This window comes from Neolamprologus multifasciatus, chromosome 23 (genome assembly GCF_963576455.1).
Source record: "Neolamprologus multifasciatus chromosome 23, fNeoMul1.2, whole genome shotgun sequence".
NCBI lineage: Eukaryota > Metazoa > Chordata > Actinopteri > Cichliformes > Cichlidae > Neolamprologus > Neolamprologus multifasciatus.
In genome coordinates this window covers 37,390,953-37,416,530 of record NC_140460.1, presented here as the reverse complement: position 1 = coordinate 37,416,530, position 25,578 = coordinate 37,390,953, and the positions used below count along the sequence as shown (strand labels likewise).

The 25,578-nt window shown below is 39.0% G+C and overlaps 2 protein-coding genes and 1 long non-coding RNA gene across 5 annotated transcripts in view; 1 reads left to right on the top strand and 2 right to left on the bottom strand.

Moving 5' to 3' along the window:
* Window positions 1-25,578, top strand: part of LOC146492111 (uncharacterized) — a 379,576-nt gene that overhangs the window by 152,034 nt on the left and 201,964 nt on the right. The window lies entirely within an intron of this gene.
* On the bottom strand, window positions 25-9,946 carry LOC146492116 (ATP-binding cassette sub-family B member 6-like). The gene is made up of 20 exons (XM_085151685.1): window positions 9,676-9,946; window positions 8,840-9,363; window positions 7,797-7,934; window positions 7,495-7,684; window positions 7,227-7,319; window positions 6,096-6,288; window positions 5,767-5,888; window positions 5,487-5,596; window positions 5,300-5,365; window positions 4,264-4,389; window positions 3,833-3,909; window positions 3,594-3,657; window positions 3,404-3,489; window positions 3,254-3,311; window positions 3,058-3,162; window positions 2,703-2,877; window positions 2,031-2,143; window positions 1,860-1,954; window positions 1,692-1,760; window positions 25-1,475 (listed from the first exon to the last, which is right to left on the bottom strand). The coding sequence occupies exons 2-20, from the start codon at window positions 9,353-9,355 to the stop codon at window positions 1,322-1,324; spliced, it is 2,550 nt and encodes an 849-aa protein (XP_085007811.1). The 5' UTR covers window positions 9,356-9,363; window positions 9,676-9,946; the 3' UTR covers window positions 25-1,321.
* LOC146492115 (ATP-binding cassette sub-family B member 6-like) lies at window positions 12,074-24,358 on the bottom strand. 3 transcript variants are annotated; one of them, XR_014872463.1, is made up of 21 exons: window positions 24,028-24,350; window positions 23,147-23,670; window positions 22,188-22,328; window positions 21,886-22,075; window positions 21,599-21,691; window positions 21,272-21,464; window positions 20,998-21,119; window positions 20,725-20,834; window positions 20,552-20,617; window positions 19,889-20,014; window positions 19,692-19,768; window positions 19,530-19,593; window positions 19,343-19,428; window positions 19,191-19,248; window positions 18,995-19,099; window positions 18,622-18,796; window positions 18,262-18,374; window positions 18,100-18,194; window positions 17,931-17,999; window positions 14,769-14,982; window positions 12,074-14,696 (listed from the first exon to the last, which is right to left on the bottom strand). XR_014872463.1 is itself a non-coding variant. In XM_085151917.1 (21 exons), exons 3-21 carry the CDS (start codon window positions 23,660-23,662, stop codon window positions 14,823-14,825), a joined length of 2,559 nt encoding a protein of 852 aa, XP_085008043.1. In that variant the 5' UTR covers window positions 23,663-23,670; window positions 24,028-24,166; window positions 24,250-24,358; the 3' UTR covers window positions 12,074-14,822. The 3 variants fall into 3 exon arrangements, 2 of the variants coding, with proteins under 2 accessions (XP_085008043.1, XP_085008042.1); XM_085151917.1 differs by having other exon boundaries at window positions 12,074-14,982; window positions 24,028-24,166; window positions 24,250-24,358; XM_085151916.1 differs by having other exon boundaries at window positions 12,074-14,982.

The window sequence follows — 25,578 nt, the reverse complement described above, 5'->3', positions numbered from 1 at the left end:
AAAAAATAATAATAATCTAAACTGGACAGGAAATTGTTTTAATTAAAAACCAAAAAAGTGGAAAACATATCGTTTATTGCTCATGTGTACACAATGAAATGTAATATGAATATGAAATATTTCCACAAAACTATAACTATGAACAACATACTTCGTGAGGTAGATACAAGACAGCACATTAACTTACTTAGAAGTGTATGGCTGTTCTTACTTAATAATTAAACATCTGTTACTGCATAGACATTTGATTTTAATACATCTTAATTCAGATATTTTCACTTGTTAATTCAGCACAGGCACATATAAATAATGCTATTGCTATGTCATCATTAAAGAAAATAAAATATTTATTTTTAATCAGTGTCACAGGAAACACTGATGATAAGTGCCCGTTGTTTTATTTCCTTAATAAATGGAGATGTACATCAATGCATTACCAGCTCTTCTATCCTGCTTTATCTTCTGCCTAGCTGATGACCTAAAGCCTCAATGTGCAAATACGCTTTTCTAAAAGACTAGTGTCACTTTAAAGAACAACACAAATTCTGCAAACAAAAACTTAAATAACAAAAAAAAAACTAAATCCCTGATGGCATGCATGTAATCTATTCTTATCCACAAATCATTCACAAGGTTTCATTAGTATCTCAGTGCACTAAGATGTAGTGTCAAGGCTGAGTTCCCTTTCTTATGCCTCAGGTCATATTATTGCTCCAGACTCGAGGCAGAACTATATGATCACTGCAGTTTTTCATTAAAAATAAATAAAAATTAGTAAGGTGATTTTCATGAAACTGCCATCAAAGAGCCATGAGTAGAAAAAAAGTCTCAAACTGAGCAGAGCAGTCTGTGCTTTTGGTCTCCTGTATACGTTAATCTCTGGCTGTCTTTACATGAGCATCCACAAATAGTATATCTATAAAAGAAAAAGCGCAATAGGTCCTCTTTTAAAACTGTGAAAAAGAAAAAAGAAAATACGAAGTAAAGTAAAATAAAATAAAATAAATGAAGGTAAGTATAAAAATAAATATGAGGAATATCAAGTAATTGGAGGTGATTTGTAGGGTTAGGAGGATTATACTAAAAAAACAAAACAAAAACTAAATAGAAAACAACCTCAAAGCAAGGCATGATTCAAGCTCCACTCCTGTTTAGCAGTTTGATTTGGTTTTTAAAATGTCAAATCATTTGTCCCTCACTTTGTAAAATCTATCAAAAATATTACTTCCACCTTGCTGAATGCTTAAATCAAACATAACTTTTTCACAATCACAACAAAGAATAAAAGTGCTAACAGTTTTTTTTCTTAAAGCAAATACATTCAGTGGTGTCCTGAGGACGTTGATGGTGGCTGCAGTTTCTCAGACTTGCGATCTTTGGTTTCGGTGTCTGATGATGAATCTGAGTCCTGAGCCTGTTGTTGCTTCATCCACATGTTTGCATATAAACCTCCTTTTTGTAGCAATTCCTCATGTCTGGGATGGAGAAAATGTTGTTATTTACTAACTGTTCAGTGAACAGAGATGTGCTAATGCGAAACACAAAGATTACTCAGTACTCATTGTAAGTCCCGTGAAAAACTAAGTACGCCTTTACTGTTTCCACAGGAAATTAAGTCCACCATGAGAAAGATTGCATGTTACTGGATGTTGTTTACAGGAGTTTAATTCAAAACAATCAGGCACACTTACTGTCCTCGCTCAGCAATCCGCCCTTCATTGACAACCAGGATCTGGTCTGCTGCGATGATGGTGGACAACCTATTACAGTGCAATAACGGACCCACAAGTCATCGGTGAAATAAATGAAGATGGATAAATTCACTTTAAAAAAACCTGACAGTACATGAATTTATTTACCTGTGAGCTACAACCACTGTAGTACGATTGGCACAGACTTTGGCCAGAGAGGCCTGGATGTTGCGTTCTGTCTGTGTGTCCAGGGCAGATGTGGCCTACAGAGAGATAATATTAGAAAACTGCAACTAACAGCAATGAGTTTACACTCGAGATGACAGTTCAGTCGGATACCTCATCCAGCAGGATGATTTGTGGTGCTTTGAGGATAGTTCTGGCGATAGCCACCCTCTGCTTCTCTCCTCCACTCAGCTTCAGTCCTCTTTCCCCCACCTGGGTATCATAACCTGCCTGACAAAAACACAGGAAGAGGCTGAAAAACCTTCTTGCAAAGTATTAAAATACAACAGTCAGCTCAAAGGCACTTTATATTGTAAGCTAAAGACCATACAATAACAGAGCGAAAACCCCAACAATCACATCAAATCCCCTACAAACATGGACTTAGTGACAGTGGGAAGAAAATCTTCTTTTCAAAAGTAAGAAACTTCTGGTAGGATTGGCCGCAATCAGTTGGGGGTGAGGCGAGGGAGACAGAACAAAAGAAACACTGTTAAAAGAGGTGATTAAAGAAGAAGCATAAGTGGGCCTGAAAGTTAAAGGCTCCGCCTCCCATTCTACTTTTAAATACTATAAGAACCACAAGTAAGCCCGGAGTCTGAGGACATGTGGTACTATAAGGACTTTCAGATAAGACGGGGCCTCATCCTAAAGCTTTGTTCAGAAATATGCATGTAAATGGTATAAACATAGATACACAGAAACACCCACAATGTTTTCAACAGTATGAAACAAATCTTTGAAGTCACAATGCTGAATAAACTGAGTGATTAATGTGCACATTACCATCAGGGAAGGTCATGATTTTGTCATGGATATCAGCAGCTACAGCAGCCTCCTCCACCTCCTGGTCATTAGCAGTGGTGCGACCGTAGCGAATGTTCTCCCGGATGGTGTCGTTGAACAGCACGGTATCCTGGGGAACCACGCCGATATGAGATCGCAGAGATGCCTGTTTCACCTGAGGAAAGATGATGAGAAAGTAATAAGCAGTGTGTGTATATATAAGCATGCAGTTACAGTAATATTAAAGACAAGACTTTATGACTTCTGCTTATATTATTAATTTTACTGGTTGTTTGTTAATGTCTTGAAGTTTCAAATATTTGTCACACAGTAGCTCTGGTGCCAAACCTCTTACCTTTGATATATCCTGGCCATCAATGCGAATGCAGCCTCCCTGAACATCATAGAAACGGAAAAGCAGTCGAATGATTGTGCTTTTCCCAGATCCCGACGGCCCAACCTGAAGATATGTTAATAATCTGTAATGTTAGTAACACCTTAACTGCTCAATGTAATGCTGGAAAGCAGGAAACATCTCGCCTCAGACTCACCAGTGCAACTGTCTGTCCTGGAAGAACTGTGAAGGACACATCCCTGAGAATCTCCTTGCTGTAAAACAGTAAAGAAATTTATAAGAGCCATGCAAGGACTCATTGAAACTGAAGTTTTAATAAAAGAAATCAACGCAAAAATAAACCAACTCATTTATGTAGCTGAAGTAAACGTTTTCAAACTCCACTTTCCCCAGTTTAAAGAGAAGGCTTCCTGCATTTACTTCATCCTTCACCTGCATCAGGCAACATATAAAGACCATAAAAAACTCAAAACACATTAAAAAAAAAAACCCCACTGATATCACCGCTGCAAATATTTACCCATCTATAAACATACCTCTTGATCTTCTTCAAAAAGTTGGAACATGTTTTCCATGTCAATAAAGGAAGTCTGGATCATTCTGCAGGGAAAGAAGAGAGAAACCAACAGTTGGCAAAAGGAACAGGAGTCAAACAGAGTGTGGTTAAATAGCTTACAGTATATAATGTGTTATCCTCCTTAAAAATACATAAAAAAGCAACATATTTAAAACAGCAAACTATTTATAATCTAATGACTTATCTGTATTTTCTTACCTGTAGTATGTTCCAAACCAGTTGAGTGGGATGTACATTTGGATGATGTAGGTACTGAAGAGAACATAATCTCCAACCTGAGGTTAGAGTTGTTTTTATGGTCAAACTGAATTGGACAATTCCAACTAGCATTGTATTTCTTAATGTTCTGAGTATCTGTTAAACATAAAGTTCATCCACTTTCTGAAATAAGCCAATCAGCTCTCTGCCCCGCCTTTTGAAACAACTTTCTTTTAATCGGCTGCCCCTCCCAAATGAGTGGATGGGGCTGTCTGAGATAACCATATTAGCGATATACTAAGGATTTACTTGCACAGATGATGATTCTAGTATTTGAAAGTTTGGGCATGTTCATTATCAGTGTCTACCAACCTAATGGCTTATGGAAATGTGGAAAAGCATAGTGTGTGCCATTATTACAAAGTCAATACCTGAAACTTTCCCTCTGTGACAAAGTATGCACAGAGCAAGGAGCCTGCTAGCAGTCCTAATCCAATGACGACATTCTGGGTTTGATTGAGCAAGGCCAGAGATGCCTGCGCCCTCCACTCTGAAGCCTACAAACAATCAGAAACACGAGTCAAGACTTCAAAATATAGACTTCCAATATACAGCTACTGGTATCTTTGCAAAAATGTCTTATTCTCTGATGCTAACAAAAGCCAAGAACCATTAAGTACACAACTCCAGAACTGAGACCACTAAATAAAACACTTTTGTCCAGATCAGACAACAAGTGTAAGTTTTGTTTTTGGTGAAATTATGCTGCTGCTTTTCTGATTTTTATCAGTATGTTCAAGGACCCCTGATGCCAGCACGTTACATGCAAAGGATTAAACTGCATATAAATTGTGGTAAGAGACAGATATGGATATCAGGCTTTTGCACATGCATACAATCTCACAAGGACTGGGATCCATAAAGAAAGGACCATGTGTATGCACAGCTTTATGAATATGACAAAAGGAAAGTCCATGTTTATCTGCTTTTGTGTAGACATGCACACACATACAGGCTGTTGTCTATGTGCACTGAGCTTTATGGGCCCAGAATTTCCCAGTGACCTAACAGGTTTGCTCTACTGGCGAAACAGCAGCAGAATATTATGGCTTGTCCAAATATTATCCCAGGAAAATCAAAGCAGCAAAATCACACAAAAAACACTGAATTCCAAAATCCATTTATTTCCTTTTGTCTTTGTTTTGAAATCAAACCTGACATAAATACTCATATTTTCTGGGTCGGCCACCTGGTGTGAGGCAACCTACTACATTTGCTTCCACTCAACATCTTAATACTAAAAGCTATCTGAAAGGTAGCAATAACTAGAAAGACTGTAGCAGAGCAGGTTTGCTCTGACTCCTGTTAAAGTAAACAAAGACATTTTCTAGTGATACAGCTGAAGAAAGAACAGCAGGGGAAGGCGTGGCAAGCCTTGTAATGCTTTACCTGCCTGACCTGACTTACCTGATAATTTAAGATTGCACCCTCAAACCGGCCGACCTCATAGTTCTCTGCATTGTAGTATTTTACCTTTTCAACAGGAATAAAAAGCACAAACAGTGACAAACTGTAATTTAGGTGCATTTTAGGATGAAAGAATAAAAAAACAACAACAACAAAACTTTGTGAACCACAAACATATTTAATGTACCGTCTCAAAGTTTAACAAGGAGTCCACAGCCTTGGCCTTGGCAGCGTTATCCATCCGATTCATTTCTCGTCTGTACTTGGTTCTCCATTCAGTGATGATGATCGTCATAGCTGGCAAACACATTAGTGTGAAATTACTACACAGTCAAAGAGGATCTGAAAAATCTATCTCAGGCCATGCGGAACTACACAGAAGATTAGCACACTTGAAGTTTTTCATTATTAAACTGGGTCAAAGCAAAGCTAGTTGAGGTTCAAAAGGTTCAACAAGCATAACTTACTGAGGTAGAAGGTCATGCAGATGAAGATAATAAGGCCAAGCCAGGCATTGAAATAAGTGATGAAGTAGATGATGGCGATGATAATATCAGCAATGGTTGGAAAGATGCTGAAAACTATGTAGCTGCGGAAAAACAGCAATACCTGAGTTTAATTTTTCTTCAGATTCTAACACGAGAGGAGCATTTAAGGATAAAACATTTATGTTGGGCATAAATGTTTTGGGCATTTATGTTGTAAACCTTGTTGGTTGGTATATTTTGTCAGCAGGTTCGTTTATGAGTTACTCATTTGTTTATAATTATTATGATCCTGACCGTTACTATCTCACCTGACCAAGTTGTTAACGGAAGATGTGCCACGGTTGATACTTCTCAGTACTTCACCAGTTTTGCGGCCCAGATGCCAGCGCAGAGAGAGGGAGTGCAGGTGGCCAAACAGATTGACTTGAACCAGTCGATTGGTGTACTGCTGCACGCGGATCCAGACGAAAGTGCGTACGTTACTCACAAATCCAGAGGAACCTGAGAAGAAGAGAAGATGACGGCATTGTGCTGCAGTGATTTGAATCATATCTGCCTAACAGACTACAGTTTGTTCACGTTAATGGGAAGTCTTCTTCACAAACGAAGGTTAATTATGGCGTTCCACAGGGTTATTTGCTACGACCGAATCTGTTTACATTCTACTTGCTTCCCTTAGGCTATATTATTAGAAGACATAGCATACATTTTCACTGCTATGCAGATAACACCCGGATTTATCTATCCATGAAGCCTGATGACACACAAATTAGTTATACTAAAAGAATGTCTAAAAGACAATTTTTTTCTGTTTGTATATTCAGATAAAACTGGCGTTATTAAACTCGGCCCTGAAAAACCTTAGAAACATGGTGTCTAACCACTGTGAGGAATCCTGGAATCATTTTTGTCCAGGATACTTCCCTCAATGCACATATTCAGCAAATATGTAGAACTGCTTTCTTGCATTTGCACAATATCTCTAACATTAGACACAACCTGTCTCAGAGTGATGCTGAAAAACTAGTTTGTGCATTTATTACTTCTAGGCTGGTTGTTCTTAAAACTCCCTGAAAAGCCTTCAGTTGATCCAAAATGCTGCAGCAAGACAAGTGACAGGGACTAGAAAGAGAGAGCAGATTTCTACCATATTAGCTTCTCTTAACTGGCTCCCTGTTAAATCAGGAATTAGATTTAAAATCCTTTTCCTTAAAAACAAGGTCTTGAATTATCAGGCCTCATTTGATCTTATCTTTAAGTCCTCACAGTACAGTATCAGTACAAAAGTGGAGCACTTCGCTCTGTTGGGTTACTTGTAATTCCTTGAATTTTTTAACCTTAACTCTACTTGATGTGACATGTGAGGCAGAAATTCATTGTGCAGCTCTCTGTGGTACTACAATGTTCACTGTCTACAGTGGGCATATATGAAGTCCTACCTGCTCCTCCACCCTGCATGAGCTTGAGCAGGACATAAATACACACTGTAACAGCTAAAGTGTGCCAGCTGCTGCCATCAGTCAGTTCATCCACTGAAAACAGATGAGACAAAATGAGGCTTTCAAGCTGTGGTGAAAAGATTCAATGAATAAATAAAAAGCATTATGAGATTTTAATCTGACTGCAACAATGTCACTGCAGTACAATCAGTGTGTATGACTGAACATTTGAGTCTATAGTGCATGATGATGAAGGCACATCACTCACCGATATACTTGGAGTAAATAGGTACAAAGATATTAACAGCCCTCTCCACTCCCAGCAGCCCCAAACAGAAGAGGACCAGCAGCTGGAGAAACTTGTTGCCTTGCGGCCACATGTAGGGAACAAGCAGACGGACCTTCTTCCAAAATCCCTTCCAGGTGGACTGGTTCTCCTCTGATCTTCCCAACAGGCTCTGACCCAGAAAAAGATATGAAACCATTAAAAAAGCATTAATAGAGTATAAAAGCAAAGCTGCTTGTGTGTTTTAATATACAGTGGAAGTGCTGCAAGTGCCCTGTCACTACCTGTCTACCGTCTACGTCACGCTCATCTTCATTTATCAGTAGCATGTAAGGTCTCCTTGGCAACCCTGGAGCTTTGAGACCGATGAAGAAGAGCAGCCCAGTGCTAATGTAGCACATCATCCACAGGAACAACTGCACCTGAAGTTTTCATAGATGTTTACACACACATCAGCATGGATACAAAACAGCGTTTAACACAATACTAATAACACAGTAATGTGAATATGCTGAAAACTGTTTTATTGAACAGTTACCATATATCTAGGTAGTTTACTATTATAATATCATTTACTATTAAAATAGCACTTTCATAATGTTGACTTTATGGGATGAAGGATGCAATACAATAACATTTTGCAAAGCAATATGGGACAGTTAAAGCACTTTAAATTAAAAATTATTTTAAATCATGCTTACAATTACACAACCTTAAAGCTACACTTCAAACTCGTGACTCAGTCTGGGAGTAGTGTCTTCTGATTTGGTTAACAGCTCAGGGCTTAGGATCTGAAAGTCAACTGAGCAGAGACCTAGCAGAAAAGGCTCAGGCATGCTTATTTCCCATGGCACTTTGTTTTCCTTTGTTTACTGAGCAGATACTTGATACATGAGCCTGATTGTACTGCTCTGAGGAGTGGCGCTAAAAGCAGACTCATTTTTAATGTATAACTAACCTTTGGCTCATAAAGACTATTTAATCACACACCGAAGAGCTTTATTAATATGCTGCAAACACACTCTGATCAACTTATGTTAACGCTAAATAAATAGAAATGGAGATTTGAAGGGATTAATTCTAAATTCATAAGAATGTACTTTGCAATTACACAATAATCAACATATATTTATAAATACATTATTTGTTTTCTACTAAATAGTATTAAATCACTGTACTGTTAACCCTAAACAGATAGGAATGGAGATAAACTGCATAATGCAAGGTAAATGCAAGTATCAGCATGCATATTTTGAAAGTAGTCTTCACTTCTTTGTTAGGTTTCTGAAACACAATGGTTTAAAAAATATCTTATGTGAGCGTTCACCTGTTGTGGTTTGTTCTCCAGGCCCCACCACCACTGAGGACTGTACCAGGAGATAAAAGCCAGGTTCTCAGCACAGAAAGCTACAGCCCAGAACAGCAGCAGGACGGCACTGTGTCCTCTTGTCCGATCCGACACCAGGACCCTGCGCCTCTCCACCCTGAGTAGAGTCATAGTCCAGGCCCATCCCAGGATGGAAAAGCAGCCGTACAGCACCACATACCCCGGAAGTTCATCTGCACTTGTGGCTCTCCAAATCATTCCACCCAGAAACTGGATGATCAGGAAGACGTGGAGGACCTGCTGAAAACCATAGAGGCAGGAGCGAGGAATGAACTTGCGTTCCATTTGCGTGCCATACTTTTGGTAGCATATGCAGTGGATGGTGCCAAGGAGGAAGGAGAGGGAGAGCAGGATGGTGGGGACCAGTGTGAAGTAGAAGCAGGGGGCGATACCTTCATCCACCCAGGTTATGGAGATGGAGGAATTTGCTTCACAGTAGCTCTGCACAAACACCATGGCTGCAGCTAGGAGAGAGAAATCATTTTAAAATCATAGCAGCAAATCCTAACAAAGATATTCCATCTTTATGGGGCATTTTATAGTATACCTAGAAAGAGGAACTGCTTTGGCTCTGTTACATTAGGCACTGATTTATGCGATAGTAGTAAATAAATACCGACATACAGCTAAAATGTGTGATAAATACTGCAGGCAGATAAAGAACAAATAGTGTAAGCAGTTATATTTATTACCTTATAAATTTATAACTATTAGACTACATTTCAGAGGGTCTAGAGATAAAATAGTCGGCTGTTGTTGTTAGTTTTTAACATTACCTTTCCCAGCTGTGAAGTCCAAACACTGTACACAGTCCACTTGTTAGTAACCGAGGCTACTCCAGGGAGACGAGCGAGTCCTCCGAGCTGTTATTAGCTTGCTTATCGTCTCTAACTGTAGTCCAAACGACATTTAGGAATGACACTGAGAGTACAATAACTCACAGCTATGTGTCTGTCATTACTACCACCAGCTGTGTGTTACGCTGATGAAGCCGGTGTTCGGAGTAGTGATGTGTCGGTCGCGAACGAAATGGCTGTTAGATCCGAGTCTTTGACGTGAACGACGCGAGCCGACTCTCACCCTCTCTCTTGCACTTTTCCAATTACACTTGCAGTAGCACAGGATCAGAGCGGGAGGGAGAGACAGAGAAAGAAAGCCAAGGACAACAATGTCACATTAGAAAGGTATAGTAATCATCCACAACTATTTTCAGTTGCGGATGATAAAGGATTCAGAAGGTTTATTCATGCAGGCCCATATGACAGAGAATGTGCATCTTCTTTTTGTTTTCATATTTAAGCAGAAAGAGTCGTCTCTTTTTAGTGAGTCGAGCCAAAAGAACCGGTTCTCTAAAAAGATCAGGAAATCCCATCACTAGTTCGGAGTCCTCCCAGTTCTTCTTCTTCTTGTTAAATTTTCCTGGCGAAACCGTGGAGTAACTACCAGCTGGCATGGAATGTGGACTAGTGATGGGATTTACGGCTCTTTTTAGAGAACCGGCTCTTTCGGCTCTGCTCACTAAAAAGAGTCGGCTCTTCAGGTTGTTTTGTTGCTTTAATTAATTTATTATTAACAATAATATAAAATTATGCACAAAAGGAATTACTAATGTAAAAACAAAGTGGTTTTATTTATATATGTTTATATATAAATATATGTGGTGGCCCCTAGAGATAAAACACGTACAAACTCCAAAAAGCACATACAAACTCCAAAGCACATTCCTAGAGGTAACTAAACTTCAAAACAGAGCTACCTAGATCACTTAAATTAAACAATTGAAAGCATATGTGTATGGTTTGTGTATTTATACACAAGTACTCATATATATTCAAATAATAAAAAAAAAAAGGTTCATTTACCTGTTACTACCACACACCAAATCTGGTCATTGGTACTTCCTGGCTTGTGTAGCCTCAAGGTAACAAAAGCTCAACACTGCGCCTAGCATCCTGGAGCACTTCTGTTGTGTTTTGTACGTGCTTCTGGAGTTTTTACGTGCTTCAGAGTTCGTACGTGTTTTGAAGTTTGTACGTGCTGCTTTGTCTCTAGGGGCCACCGTAAATATACTTTTATTTATTCAATCCACATAAAATGTAATAAATAAATCATATAATACAAAAACCAACAAGTCACAGTTCAATTTTTAACTATATAAATGTTCAGCTTTTTCCTTTTAAACCAATTTAAAGGGAAACAACACAAAACACTGCAAACCACAACACAATTAAATATAAATTAAAATATGAAAACAAAAAGAAGATGCACATTCTCTGTCATATGGGCCTGCATGAATAAACTTTCTGAATCCTTTATCATCCGCAGCTGAAAATAGTTGTGGATGATTACTGTACCTTTCTAATGTGACGTTGCTGTCCCTGACTCTCTTTCTCTGTCTCTCCCTCCCGCTCTGTTCCTGTGCTACTGCCAGTGTAACTAACCCCCCCTCCTCTGCCCAGCGCAAAGCACAAGGCTTGCGTGCGGAGTTAAGCGGAAAAAAAGTGCGAGAGAGAGGGTGAGAGAAAAAACAAACAAACCACGGCTGGTGATAAGGAGCTGGCTCGCGTCGTTCACGTCAAAGAACCAGCTCTAAGAGCCATTTCGTTCGCGACCGACACGTCACTAGTATGGACGGTAATGTCACTGAACACACACAGACACACAAAAACAAATAAAACAAAAGAAAAAAACCCTTTTAAATCAAATTAGTTTGTCTTAAAAACAATGTAGTAGAAATTGTACACGGACCGCTAGCCTTTAAATCAGGTCCAGTATCATTTTCATCTTGATAAGGATCAGTAGTTTCTTCTTCTCCACTGCCTGGAGCAAATTTAGCTTCACACCTTTGCCATTGCAGTGCACTGCAATTCATACATTAAAAAGCAAGAATAGTTAATACATTACTTTCAATTAGTGCACCTGTTTTAAGGTGGACCCTTGAGGTATCAAACCTGCGACAAAGGCTCAATACTGTTAGTTAAAGAACAATTTGCAGCCAAAGACATAAGAGCAGAAACAAGGACACGGTCAGTCTTAAACACAGCATCAAGCAACTGAGGCAGCATTATTCAGTGCAGACACTCGGAAAAAGAAATCACACTGCCACTGCAAACACCTGAACAAACACTTTAACAAACTTAAAGCTTATGCATACAAACCTTTATTTTAGTGTAAAGACTCGACAGAGACACAGAGGCATTCCAGTTCAAGAGTGTAGCTATAAAAGCACACGAAGCATCTATGAAATGCATGTCATTATTTTTAATTTACACTATCAGTTAATAAGGCAAATACGTATTTGTGACATAGGTTACTATAAAAGCAGGCTGGGGAGAATCCACACTTGATATGAGTGTAACACTGCTTACTTATGTGAAATCATCATCAGTGAATGCTGGCAAAACAGAAACTACCTTAGTATTATAACAAACGGCTTGACATTGGCCACACATCCACACTTGCAGGTTTCTTTTTGCTATCTTCACACCGATGTCTCTCTTTCTCGCCTGGCGAGTCTCTCAGTCTTTGTGCTTTTGTCATCCAACAGGTCGGTGTAACACTGAAGCAGGGTTCAGTTATCTATATCACATATCCACCCATATCAATTGCATTATTCAAGCTGAGTATCAGGCTTCTACTGCTGGCGGTCAACATAAGCAGTCCTTTTCACTTTTTTCTTACCTTTTTAAATTCATTTTTATTATTATTTATGTCTTTTTGAAGAGAGATCTGGCCACGAAGGCAGCTGAAATAGCAACATATGTAACATCACAGGTTTATCAAGGTATTTAAGTAGCCATAAAAGACCGGATTGATTATAATGTAGGTGCAAACTTTAGTCATGAAGATACTTGCAAAGCAGGTCATTTCTTTATTTTATATATAACCCTTAATAATAATAATAATTTTTACAAATATAAGCAAAGAAATTACATATAAAAGAGTTTTTGGCACAACATCATCTCCAATAGATCGTTTCCCTATATATGTAAAATTAGAGGAAAATTAAAAATAATACAAAAATACGTTATTGTTCCGACTATTAGTAAAGTTATTTTTAGGGGTGCTAAGATGAAATTTAGGGATGCTTGAGCACCTCTGAAAAGGGTCTAAACTCACCAATGTCCACCACAGACACAGTTTCCCGTATGGTGTCTTACTATTATAAAGAAATTCAGTGTATCCAGGTCCGAGTTGTAAGGTTTCGGCACTTTAATATCCCATAAGTGAAACATGCACAGAATTAATTAACACCAGACCATCCCTATTACCAATAAATTCACGTGGTATTACACGACTTACCATAGATATAACAATTCAGATTGTAAACTCATTATGATGCAGTTTTGCATCCATGGACTAAGTAAAACAATAGTTTGTTAAATGCATCAGTGATGTGAGATACCATCACATTAACATTTCTTCAAAGTCTAAACTGGACAGGATGTTGTTTTAATGTAAAGACAGAAAAAGGATGGAAATAATGCCATTTATTGCTCATGATTACATGATAAAACAGTATTTCCAAAACCTGTAACTATGAACAATACCTTTCGCGAGGTAGATATAAGACAGCAAATAACTTATTTAAAATTGTATGGCTGTACTTAGATCTATGGACGTTTAATTTCTAGACATTCTTTTTCATGCAGATATTTTGACTTGCTAACTGAGCACAAGCGCAGATCGATAACTTGGCCCCATTACATCCACATACCGAGTGGAAACATCTGCCGTGAGAAATGTCTGTGGTCTTTCTGCCAATGGAAGGCTGGACTGTACAACTTCAGGCATGAATCAGTATGTCTAAAGATAACTGAATGATCAAAAACAGTCAACAAACCCTGACACAACAATGTTGTGAAAATATCAAAGAAAATGAAAAAAAATATATATTTTTGTCAGTATCACACAGAAAATGATGATGAATGGCCATTATTTTACTACCATAAACATGGAGATTTATATTTATGCACTACCAGCTCCTGTCTCCTGCTTTAAGAATGTACAAATACATACAGCTCAAAATTCAGCTAACAAAACTTTAAATAACAAAACAAAATCCCTGATGACATTAACACCATTCTATTGCTCCACAGCAGAAGCAGAAATATACAATGCCCATAGCTTCTTTCTCATTAACAATAAAAACGAATAAGCTGGTTTTTCATGAAACTTGGTAGAGAGGTGGAGGAAAGACGGGAAACCCACCACATTTTATTCAAAGGGGACCCATTATGCTTTTCTTGCACCTCCATATTTGTATTCTAAGACTCTAATAGCTCCAATAGTCCAACTCTTTAGTCTAAGTTTTCTCTGACTGGCTGCCCAGCAGGTGGAGCAGGTGGGTGGGGTTTCAGTGCTGACTGTGAGAGTTGTGTGACTGAGATAATTAGGGATTTCTCCTCTCTTCGACATCATAGAGAGTCACAAGAAGAAAAAAAAAGTCTCAAATTGTGAATTTGAGCAGTCTGCAACCTGAACATCTGGCTCACAGGAATAATTATACATAAACTGATTTTTTTGGATCTTTGGCGGTCTTTAAATGAGCATCTGCACATGTAACAGTACATCTATGAGAGAAAAGCACAGCAGGTCCCCATTATGTTTAGTTTGTGAGCACATAGTATCATCTGTGTCTTCTCCTGTACTAATTCTTTTTAGTTTTAGATCTTTTGTTAACTCCTGGCATCAAAACCATGGCTAGAATCACAACTATTGGATATAAAGTCTAAAAGGTGTGAATACCTCTTCAGTTTCATTAGGCACCTTACCCTGACCTGTCATTGCACATTCACTTTAGAAAATCTAGCAATAAATAACCCTTTCACCTCGCTGAGTGTTCAAAGCATTTAAAATCACACATTGCCTTTTTACAATCATAACAAAGAATACAAAAAGATTTTTCTTAAAGCAAATACATTCAGTGCCCGTGGTGTCCTGAGGAGGTCGATGGTGGCTGCAGTTTCTCAGACTGGCGATCTTTGGTTTCAGTGTCTGATGATGAATCTGAGTCCTGAGCCTGTTGTTGCTTCAACCACATGTCTGCATACAAACCTCCTTTTTGTAGCAATTCCTCGTGTCTAGGATGGAGAGAAGATCATGCATTTCAGACTCTACAGGCATCCGTTAGCATGTTAAATGTTCATGTTAAAAGTTCATGAGATTGCGATTAGAAAAATCGACAGATGAAAACAAAGTGGAGATATTTGGCCATAATGCACAGCACCACATTTTGCAAAAAACAATATTGGCAAAAGACCTCATAACAACTGTCAGCACTATAGCAGTGATGACTTGGGCTTGTTTTGCAGCCACATGACTTCAGTACCTTGGGCATGAATTACATGGTCATGGAAAACTTTTCTTTTTCCAGGGTAGAATGATGGACGGCATACATTTTTAGTGACTCCAAATCACAACAATTGGGTGCAGAAGTTTGAATTTATTTTGAATTTCCTTTAATCCACTCGGCAGAAAATTTATAAAAACGTCCCCACTAATATTTAGTTCAATGCCCATTAGCAAGTTGCGCCGTGATCAGATATTTTTGGTAGCCATCACCAAGCTTCTGGCATTATTCTGGCAGGACACATGACGACTCATTTTGAGAGAACGGGTAGAGTTTATTTAAATTAGGTGGGTTTTCTGGTACAGACCTGGGAAGACCATTTCAGAAGTTTAGAAGAGCAGTGTATCAGCTCTGAAGCATGGTGGTGGTAGCATCATGCTCTGGGTTTGCTTTGCTGCTAGTGGTAGACAGAATAATGAAGCAGGAGGACTACCTCCAAATTCTTCAACTTTGCGTTAAATGAACAGACAGACAGGACACAATTTGATGTTCCAGCAGAACAATGATCCAAAGCACACATGGCTGTTTTTTTAATGGATAAAGCAAGCAAACATTAAGCTTTTGAAATGGCCTTTCCAAAGTTCTGACCTCAGAACCAACTGAAAATTTATAGACTATCAGGGCTCTAGACTAACTTTTTGCCACGGTTGCACCAGGCACACCAGCACAAAAGTTAGGTGCACCCACTGGTGCGACCAAGGATTTTATTTAGTCGCACCATTGAAAAATTTGGTCGCATTTGCGACCAAATTGGCCGCACTCTAGAGCCCTGACTATGCTTAAAAGTTGTAACAAAACTAAACATTAACCTCCTAGGACCTGGCGTCCACATATGTGGACATCACATTTTGGGTTATTTAGACCAAAATACTCAATTATGTTCTACATGGGACTGATATCCACTTACGAGGACATTATACTGCTACTGTTCTATCAAAATTTTAAACAAATATCCTCATATGTGGCTCTTATTTTTCTTAAAAACAAAAATAAGGTAAAAAGCAAAATCTGGTAATTCTTTGTTTTTACATTCATCGGGTCCCAATCAGCCCAAATATCAAAGAGAAATTAAAAATGCATGCTGTGGAAGAGTTCGGGTCTTAGGAGGTTAAACATCACATCGGCCTCCTCTGACGACCTGTTTGCTGCTGTCTGTTGCTGAAAGGCAGTGGGGAGAGGGGACACCTGGGCGGTGTATTTATTGAAGCATATAATGTGTTTTCTGGATACACTGTGCTGTTTCAGCGTTCAGAGACTGATGGCTACATGTCAGAGCACTGGCTATGAATTTCAGACGGATCAGGCCTTAACTTAACAAAAAAGTTATCAATAGTTCTTATTACCCACAGCTACATCCAGTTCTGTCGGGCCTAGGCTGCTCACTAGGGCTGGGTATCATCACTGATTTCTATAATCCATTCGATTCCGATTCACGAGGTCCCGATTCAATTCGAGTCAATTTTGCCTCAGACAGTCAGAAATATTATAACTCTGATCATATGTGAGACTTCATCAGAGTTGTGAGCATCACAGCAGATGCCTTTGTGTCAAAGTAACTGAGAATAAAACACAGAAAAACATGAAGGAGATTTTCCTGGCCTGGATTTTTATAGCAGATAACCTTAATTAGCCAAATTTTAAAAAATTTACATTTCTTCAGTATTGAACAGCAGAAATTAGGCTTTCTTGGCTGAGGACATTTAAGTTAAAAAAAAAAAAAAAAGCGCTGCAAACAATGGTAGACTGGTGGGTAATAAGCGAATGAATAATGCTGAAAACAGGCTGGTTCAGTGAATTTTGGTTGGCAAGAGACAAAACCTGCAGCTCAGAATCGAACAAAAAAAAAAAAGACGTAAACACAAAGCGCAGACCCGCCGACGCATCAGAATCAGTGAGCTGTCGGCTTTCAGCCCCAACGGCGTGTCCGTGTACGTCGGGTGAGAAAGCCGAGAAACAGAAAGCTGATTCTGATGCGTCGGGTCCATACTCTGTGTTTACGTCTTTGTGTGGAATCTGTTTAGCTGCTCTCATTTACTGTTTCAGCTGTTTGGTGATTGTTGAAATAGTTTTGAGAGCTTTAACCTGAGATTCTGGCGTTTCTGGCAAAATACATTTATATTTAAAAGCCGATTCAGGATTTAACGAATCGATATCGCTTTATTCAAGCTACTCACCTCCCTCTTCCACCTGCACTTTCAAACGTACACACAAAGGACTATGGGACAACTACAGGACCACGGTCAATCATAGAGGTCCCGCTCAAGACTATCTCTGATTGGGACACACAATAGGGGCATGATGTCTGTCAGTTGTTGACAACACGGAGACTTTCAGAGTTGCCGGGACTTTTTTCTTTCTTTTTTTTTACTGGAACAGCTGGTCGCACCAGTGTGACAGGATTGAAAAATTGGTCGCACTCTAGAGCCCTGACTATGCTTAAAAGTTGTAACAAAACTAAACAGTTTCAATGATATCGACCAATTCTGCCAAGAAGACAGTGAGCAAAAATCAAGCCAGAATAATGTCAGAAGCTTGTTGATGGCTAGCCCCAAATTATCATGACATTAATGCTCATGATGACCCTCCATAAACTTTTCACAGATTCCTATAAATGCTTTATTTTTCACAACTGTATGTGTTATGGCAGGAGTTTCATTCAAAACAATCAGGCACACTTACCGTCCTCGCTCAGCAATCCGCCCTTCATTGACAACCAGGATCTGGTCTGCTCCAATGATGGTGGACAACCTATTACAGTGCAATAAAGGACCCACAAGTCATCGGTGAAATAAATGAAGATGGATAAATTCACTTAAAAAAAAACCTGACAGTACATGAATTTATTTACCTGTGAGCTACAACCACTGTAGTACGATTGGCACAGACTTTGGCCAGAGAGGCCTGGATGTTGCGTTCTGTCTGTGTGTCCAGGGCAGATGTGGCCTACAGAGAGATAATATTAGAAAACTGCAACTGAGTTTACACGTGAGATGACAGTTCAGTCGGATACCTCATCCAGCAGGATGATTTGTGGTGCTTTGAGGATAGTTCTGGCGATAGCCACCCTCTGCTTCTCTCCTCCACTCAGCTTCAGTCCTCTTTCCCCCACCTGGGTATCATAACCTGCCCGGCAGAAACACAGGAAGAGGCTGAAAAACCTTCTTGCAATATAGAAGAGACTGCAGTTACATAGTGATCATCACTAACTACACTTCAGAACATTTTAAAAATATGGCTAACTTCAGAAATATACATTTAAAAGATATAAACTTAGATTCAATTTAAACACCCACGATTTTATTAAAAGTATGGAAAACAAATCTTTGAAGTCACAATGCTGAATAAACTGAGGGATTAATGTGCACGTTACCATCCGGGAAGGTCATGATTTTGTCATGGATATCAGCAGCGAGTGCAGCCTCCTCCACCTCCTGGTCATTAGCAGTGGTGCGACCGTAGCGAATGTTCTCCCGGATGGTGTCGTTGAACAGGACGGTATCCTGGGGAACCACGCCGATATGAGATCGCAGAGACGTTTGTTTCACCTAAAGAAAGATGATGAAGGTAAAGTAATAAGAAGTCTAGACTGTGCGATTATAGTAATAACAAAGACTTTATGACTGATTTGTGTTTTACTGGATTAATGACTTCATAATAATGTAGATTTCATATACAGCTGTTGACTGGATGACTGGAAGTTTCAAATGTTTCCCACACAGTAGCTGTGGTGCCAAACCTCTTACCTTTGATATATCCTGGCCATCAATGCGAATGCAGCCTCCCTGAACATCATAGAAACGGAAAAGCAGTCGAATAATTGTGCTTTTCCCAGATCCCGATGGCCCAACCTGAAGATATGTTAATAATCCGTAATGTTAGTAACACCTTAACTGCTCAATGTAATGCTGGAATGCAGGAAACATCTCGCCTCAGACTCACCAGTGCAACTGTCTGTCCTGGAAGAACTGTGAAGGACACATCCCTGAGAATCTCCTTGCTGCAAAGCAGTAAAGAAATCTAAGAATGAGCCATGCAAGAACTCATTGAAACTGAAGTTTTAATAAAAGAAATCAACGCAAAAATAAACCAACCCATTTATGTAGCTGAAGTAAACGTTTTCAAACTCCACTTTCCCCAATTTAAAGAGAAGGCTTCCTGCATTTACTTCATCCTTCACCTGCATCAGGCAACATATAAAGACCATAAAAAACTCAAAACATTAAAAAAAAAAACCCACTGATATCACCGCTGCAAATATTTACCCATCTATAAACATACCTCTTGATCTTCTTCGAAAAGTTGGAACATGTTTTCCATGTCAATAAAGGAAGTCTGGATCATTCTGCAGGGAAAGAAGAGAGAAACCAACAGTTGCCAAAAGGAACAGGAGTCAAACAGAGTTTTGGTAAAAGCAATACATAATCTCTATATTTTTTTTACCTGTAGTATGTTCCAAACCAGTTGAGTGGGGTGTACAGCTGGATGATGTAGGTACCAAAGAGAACATAATCTCCAACCTGAGGTTAGAGTTGTTTTTATGAGACTTATAATAATATAATAACAACAATAATAACATAATTGCATAGTTTTGGAAATGTGGAGATGCATAATGCAAACCATTATTACAAAGTCAATACCCGAAACGTTCCCTCTGTGACAAAGTATGCACAGAACAAGGAACCAGCCAGCAGTCCTGCTCCAATGATGGCGTTCTGTGTTTGATTGAGTAAGGCCAGAGATGCCTGGGTTTTATACTCCGATTCCTACAACGGGAGAAGGAAACAACAATTAAATATATGACTCCATTCCTGAGACCACTAAATTAAACATTTTTCTCTACCTCTGTGATCAGTGTCTCAGTTTTAGTTTTGGTGAAATACAGGAACAAATATCTACATGCAAACCCAATAATAGTTGGTTAAATGTCTCTTATTGAGCCATGATTTAGTGACATAACACCCAACGATGTCCAAGAATTTAGAGGTAGTCCTCAGCAGCAGAATATTATAGATTGTCTAAATTTTGTCCCAGGAAAATCAAAGCAGCAAAATCACACAAAAAACACTGAACTCCAACATCCAGTTATTTCATTTTGTCTTTGTTTTGAAATCAAACCTGACATAAATTTGCTTCCACTCAGCATCTTAATGCTAAAAGCTATCTCAAAGGTAGCAATAACTAGAAAGACCGTAGGAGAGCAGGTTTATTCTGACTCCTGTTAAAGTAAACAAAGACCAGCTTAGGGAAAAAAAAACAGCAGGGGAAGGCGTGGAATACCAAAACCAGATAAATGCACTTACCTGATATTTTAAGATTGCACCCTCAAACCGGCCGACCTCATAGTTCTCTGCATTGTAGTATTTTACCTATGGAACCAGAAAAAACAAATTGTATTTTAAAGTGCATTTTAAGATGAAAGAATAATAAAAAGAAAAGTAAACTTCTTTATGAACCACAAACTTATTTAATGTACCGTCTCAAAGTTTAACAAGGAGTCCACAGCCCTGGACTTGGCAGTGTTATCCATCTGATTCATTTCTCGTCTGTACTTGGTTCTCCATTCAGTGATGATGATCGTCAAGGCTGGCAAACATTTGAATAAGGAATTACTACACAGTCAAAGAGGATCTGAAATCTATCTCAGCCAATGCTGAAGTACAGAAATGTTTTGCACACTTGAAGTTTATTTTTCATTATTAAACTGGGTCAAAGTGAAGCTAGTTGAGCTTCAACATGCATAACTTACTGAGGTAGAAGGTCATGCAGATGAAGACAATAAGGCCAAACCAGGCATTGAAAAAAGTGCTGAAGTAGATGATGGCGATGATAATATCAGCAATGGTTGGAAAGATGCTGAACACTATGTAGCTGTGGAAAAACACCAATAACTGAGTTTAATTTTAATTCAGAGTCTAACATGAGAGGAGCATTTAAGTATAACAAACAAACACAACAGATTCATTATTTGAGTTATTACTAATTGTTAATAATTATTGTGATCCTGTTTGATGCCATCTTACCTGAGCAAGCTATTAATGGAAGCTGTGCCACGATCAATACTTCTCAGTACTTCACCAGTTTTGCGACCCAGATGCCAGCGCAGAGAGAGGGAGTGCAGGTGGCCAAACAGATTGACTTGAACCAGTCGATTGGTGTACTGCTGCACGCGGATCCAGACGAAAGAGCGCATGTTACTGACAAATCCAGAGGAACCTGAGAAGAAGAGAGGTTGGTGGTCAAAATAATGGAGCAGCCTTAATGCTAGTGTGGCATGTGAGGCTGATGCTCATTGTGCAGCTCTCTGTGGTACTACAATGTTCACTGGGCATCCGTGAAGTAAGTCCTACCTGCTCCTCCACCCTGCAAGAACTTAAGCAGGACATAAATACACACTGTAATGGCTACAGTGTGCCAGCTGCTGCCATCAGTCAGTTCATTCACTGAAAAAAGGACACAGACATCAAGGAGAATGAGACAAAATGAGGCTTTCAAGCTGTGGTGAAAAGATTCAATGAATAAATAAAAAGTATTATGAGATTTTAATCTTACTGCAACAATGTCACTGCAGTACCATCAGTGTGAGTGACTGAACATTTGAGTCTATAGTGCATGATGATGAAGGCACATCACTCACCGATATTCTTGTAGTAAATGGGTACAAAGACGTTAATAGCCCTCTCCACTCCCAGCAGCCCCAAACAGAAGAGGACCAGCAGCTGGAGAAACTTGTTGCCTTGCGGCCACATGTAGGGAACAAGCAGACGGACCTTCTTCCAAAATCCCTTCCAGGTGGACTGGTTCTCCTCTGATCTTCCCAACAGGCTCTGACCCAGAAAAAGATATGAAACCGTTAAAAAAGCATTAATAGAGTATATAAGCAAAGCTGCTCGTGTGTTTTAATATACAGTGGAAGTGCTGCAAGTGCCCTGTCACTACCTGTCTACCGTTTTCTACGTCACGCTCATCTTCATTTATCAGTAGCATGTAAGGTCTCCTTGGCAACCCTGGAGCTTTGAGACCGATGAAGAAGAGCAGCCCAGTGCTAATGTAGCGCATCATCCACAGGAACAACTGCACCTGAAGTTTTCATAGATGTTTACACACACATCAGCATGGATACAAAACAGCGTTTAACACAATGGTAACACAATGCTAATAACACAGTAATGTGAATATGCTGAAAACTGTTTTATTGAACAGTTACCATATATCTAGGTAGTTTACTATTACAATATAATTTACTATTAAAATAGCACTTTCATAATGTTGACTTTATGGGATGTTATTGCAATACAATAACATTTTGCAAAGCAAGTAAAAGTAAAAGCACTTTAAGTTTAGGAAAAATCAACAACTACATTAAAAAACTTTGCAAAGGACAAAAACTACAAGTCATGCTTGCAGTCATGTAGTCAAAAAACTTTCACTCAACTCAACTCCTCCCCATGTGGGAGGAGCAAGATCCTGTCTTCTGATTTGATTGGTTAAGAGTGCAGGGTTTAGGAACTGAAAGTCAGACAAGCAGTGACTTGGCAAAAAAGGTTGTAGCATGCTTACTGCCCATTTGTTTTGCTTTGTTTACTGGGCGGAAACTTGATACATGAGTCAGCTTGCACTGCTCTGAGTAGTGGCTCCGAAGGCAGACTTATCTTTAAACTTTGGCTCATAAAGGTTTAAACACACACTGAAGTTTAAACAGTTAAAATGCTGTATACAGGAATGAACTCTACCTACAATCTAAGATCAACCTAACCCTAAATGGGTAGGAATGGAGATAAACTGCATAATGCAAGGTAAATGCAAGTGTAAGCACACATATTTTGAAAGTAGTCTTCACTTCTTTGTTAGGTTCCTGGAACACAATGGTTAAAAAAACATCTTATGTGAGCGTTCACCTGTTGTGGTTTGTTCTCCAGGCCCCACCACCACTGAGGACTGTACCAGGAGACAAAAGGCAGGTTCTCAGCACAGAAAGCTACAGCCCAGAACAGCAGCAGGACGGCACTGTGTCCTCTTGTCCGATCCGACACCAGGACCCTGCGCCTCTCCACCCTGAGTAGAGCCATAGCCCAGGCCCATCCCAGGATGGAAAAGCAGCCGTACAGCACCACATACCCTGGAAGTTCATCTGCATTCGTGGTTCTCCAAATCATTCCACCCAGAAACTGGATGATCAGAAAGACGTGGAGGACCTGCTGAAAACCATAGAGGCAGGAGCGAGGAATGAACTTGCGTTCCATTTGCGTGCCATACTTTTGGTAGCATATGCAGTGGATGGTGCCAAGGAGGAAGGAGAGGGAGAGCAGGATGGTGGGGACCAGTGTGAAGTAGAAGCAGGGGGCGATGCCTTCATCCACCCAGGTTATGGAGATGGAGGAATTTGCTTCACAGTAGCTCTGCACAAACACCATGGCTGCAGCTAGGAGAGAGAAATCATTTTAAAATCATAGCAGCCAATCCTAACAAAGACATCCCATCTGTACGAGGTGTTTTATTGTATACCTAGAAAGACGAACTGCTTTGGCTCTTTTACATGAGGCACTGATTTATGCGATAGTAGTAAAAAAAAAAAAAGGTACCTGTTACTGCGCTAAATATTGTAGGCAGAGAAGTGCGCAAACACACGAGAAAACAAAGTGTGAATGGTTAGCGCACCAGCTCAGTGGCACAAGAAGCTAATGTGGCTACAAGAAAAGGAAACTTATAACTATTAGACTACATTTCAGAGGGTCTAGAGATAAAATAGTAGGCTGTTGTTGTTAGTTTTTAACATTACCTTTCCCAGGCAGGCAGCTGTGAAGTTCAAACACTGTACACAGTCCACTTGTTAGTAACCGAGGCTACTCCAGGGAGACGAGCGAGTCCTCCGAGCTGTTATTAGCTTGCTTATCGTCTCTAACTGTTGTCCAAACGACCTTTAGTAATGACACTGAGAGTACAATAACTCACAGCTATGTGTCTGTCATTACTACCACCAGCTGTGTGTAGTCATACTTACAAAGCGGTTGTCCTTGTAATGTGTTCACATGTTAAACAACCGCTACCATGACTCGGCAACATTACGTTACACAACAGCGCCTGCTCGCTCTACCTGAACCTCAGCGCCCCCCAGAGGACGTCCACGGAACATGCAGACTAACAAGGGAACGACAGGCTTAACCTGTATCAAGTAGCTTAAAATTATATTTTGAGATATTCAAGTAATTAGCTAGTATTAAATGGCTACAGCACGGGTGTCAAACGTCACACTGGATTGCTCTGGAAAATGTGAAGGGCATAAATTTTGCACTGTTCCCAGTATTTTCATAGGTTTCACACCTTTACCACTGATACAGTCTTCTCATATGACCATTCATACTACATCAACGTAATTAAGTTACAGATAAGCAAATAAATGCTAAAAAAAAAAATAATGAAAGTGTTTTTTCAGTGTGTAATGTGTCAATAATAATAATAATAATAATAATAATAATAATAATAATAATAATAATAATAATAATAATAGTTAAAAAAGGACATTTCCTTTTAATTAACTAAAACTTTCAGTTTTAATATTACAGGACAGTCTGGACAGTGAGCTACCAGAACTTTTTCTTTATTTTGATTGATTGATTTTTTTTAAATACAATGTTTTTTTTAATTTTACTACATCAGCATTTCTCAATCTTAAGTGTAGAAAAAAAATGCTGAAATTGCACTTCCTTGTCTTATATCAAGACTATCTCTGGGATTAAATTAGTATTTAAACTTCTGTACAGTGACATAGGGGAATTTCTCTGGTCTTACCCATTTAAGATTAAAGTGGACTGTATGTGGTTCATAACCAGAATTTAGGATGAGTTTGATCCCTAATCTAAAGTTCTGTCTAAAAATGTGAAAATAAAATGAACAACCTTTTTTCAGTACAGTTGTACTTCTTCGAAATGCACAACATGTATGTAATAAAGAAAGCTATTATACAATTTTTAAACAAAACAAAACAAAATGAACCTGAAATTAAAATAAACCACATTTAAAAAAAACTGTTTATAAGACTAAACTAAACTAAAATCAAAATTGATAAGAAATGTAGTCAAATTGTACCATATATTTGCCCGTATATTAATTACTGTATCTCAGTTGTTTTTATTTCTGTAATGCTTATGTGCTGTTACAGCAGGAAGCATTAGCTGGTAGTCAGTCCTTACGTCAACCATGCAGTTGAACCATCCACAGAAATGCACTTTATAGTTGAAATAGCACAAATGTAACTATGAAATACTAAAATAAAAGATGAATTCAAATTAAAATGAAATTCCCCATTAGGTTTAGCTTATGTGTAATGATT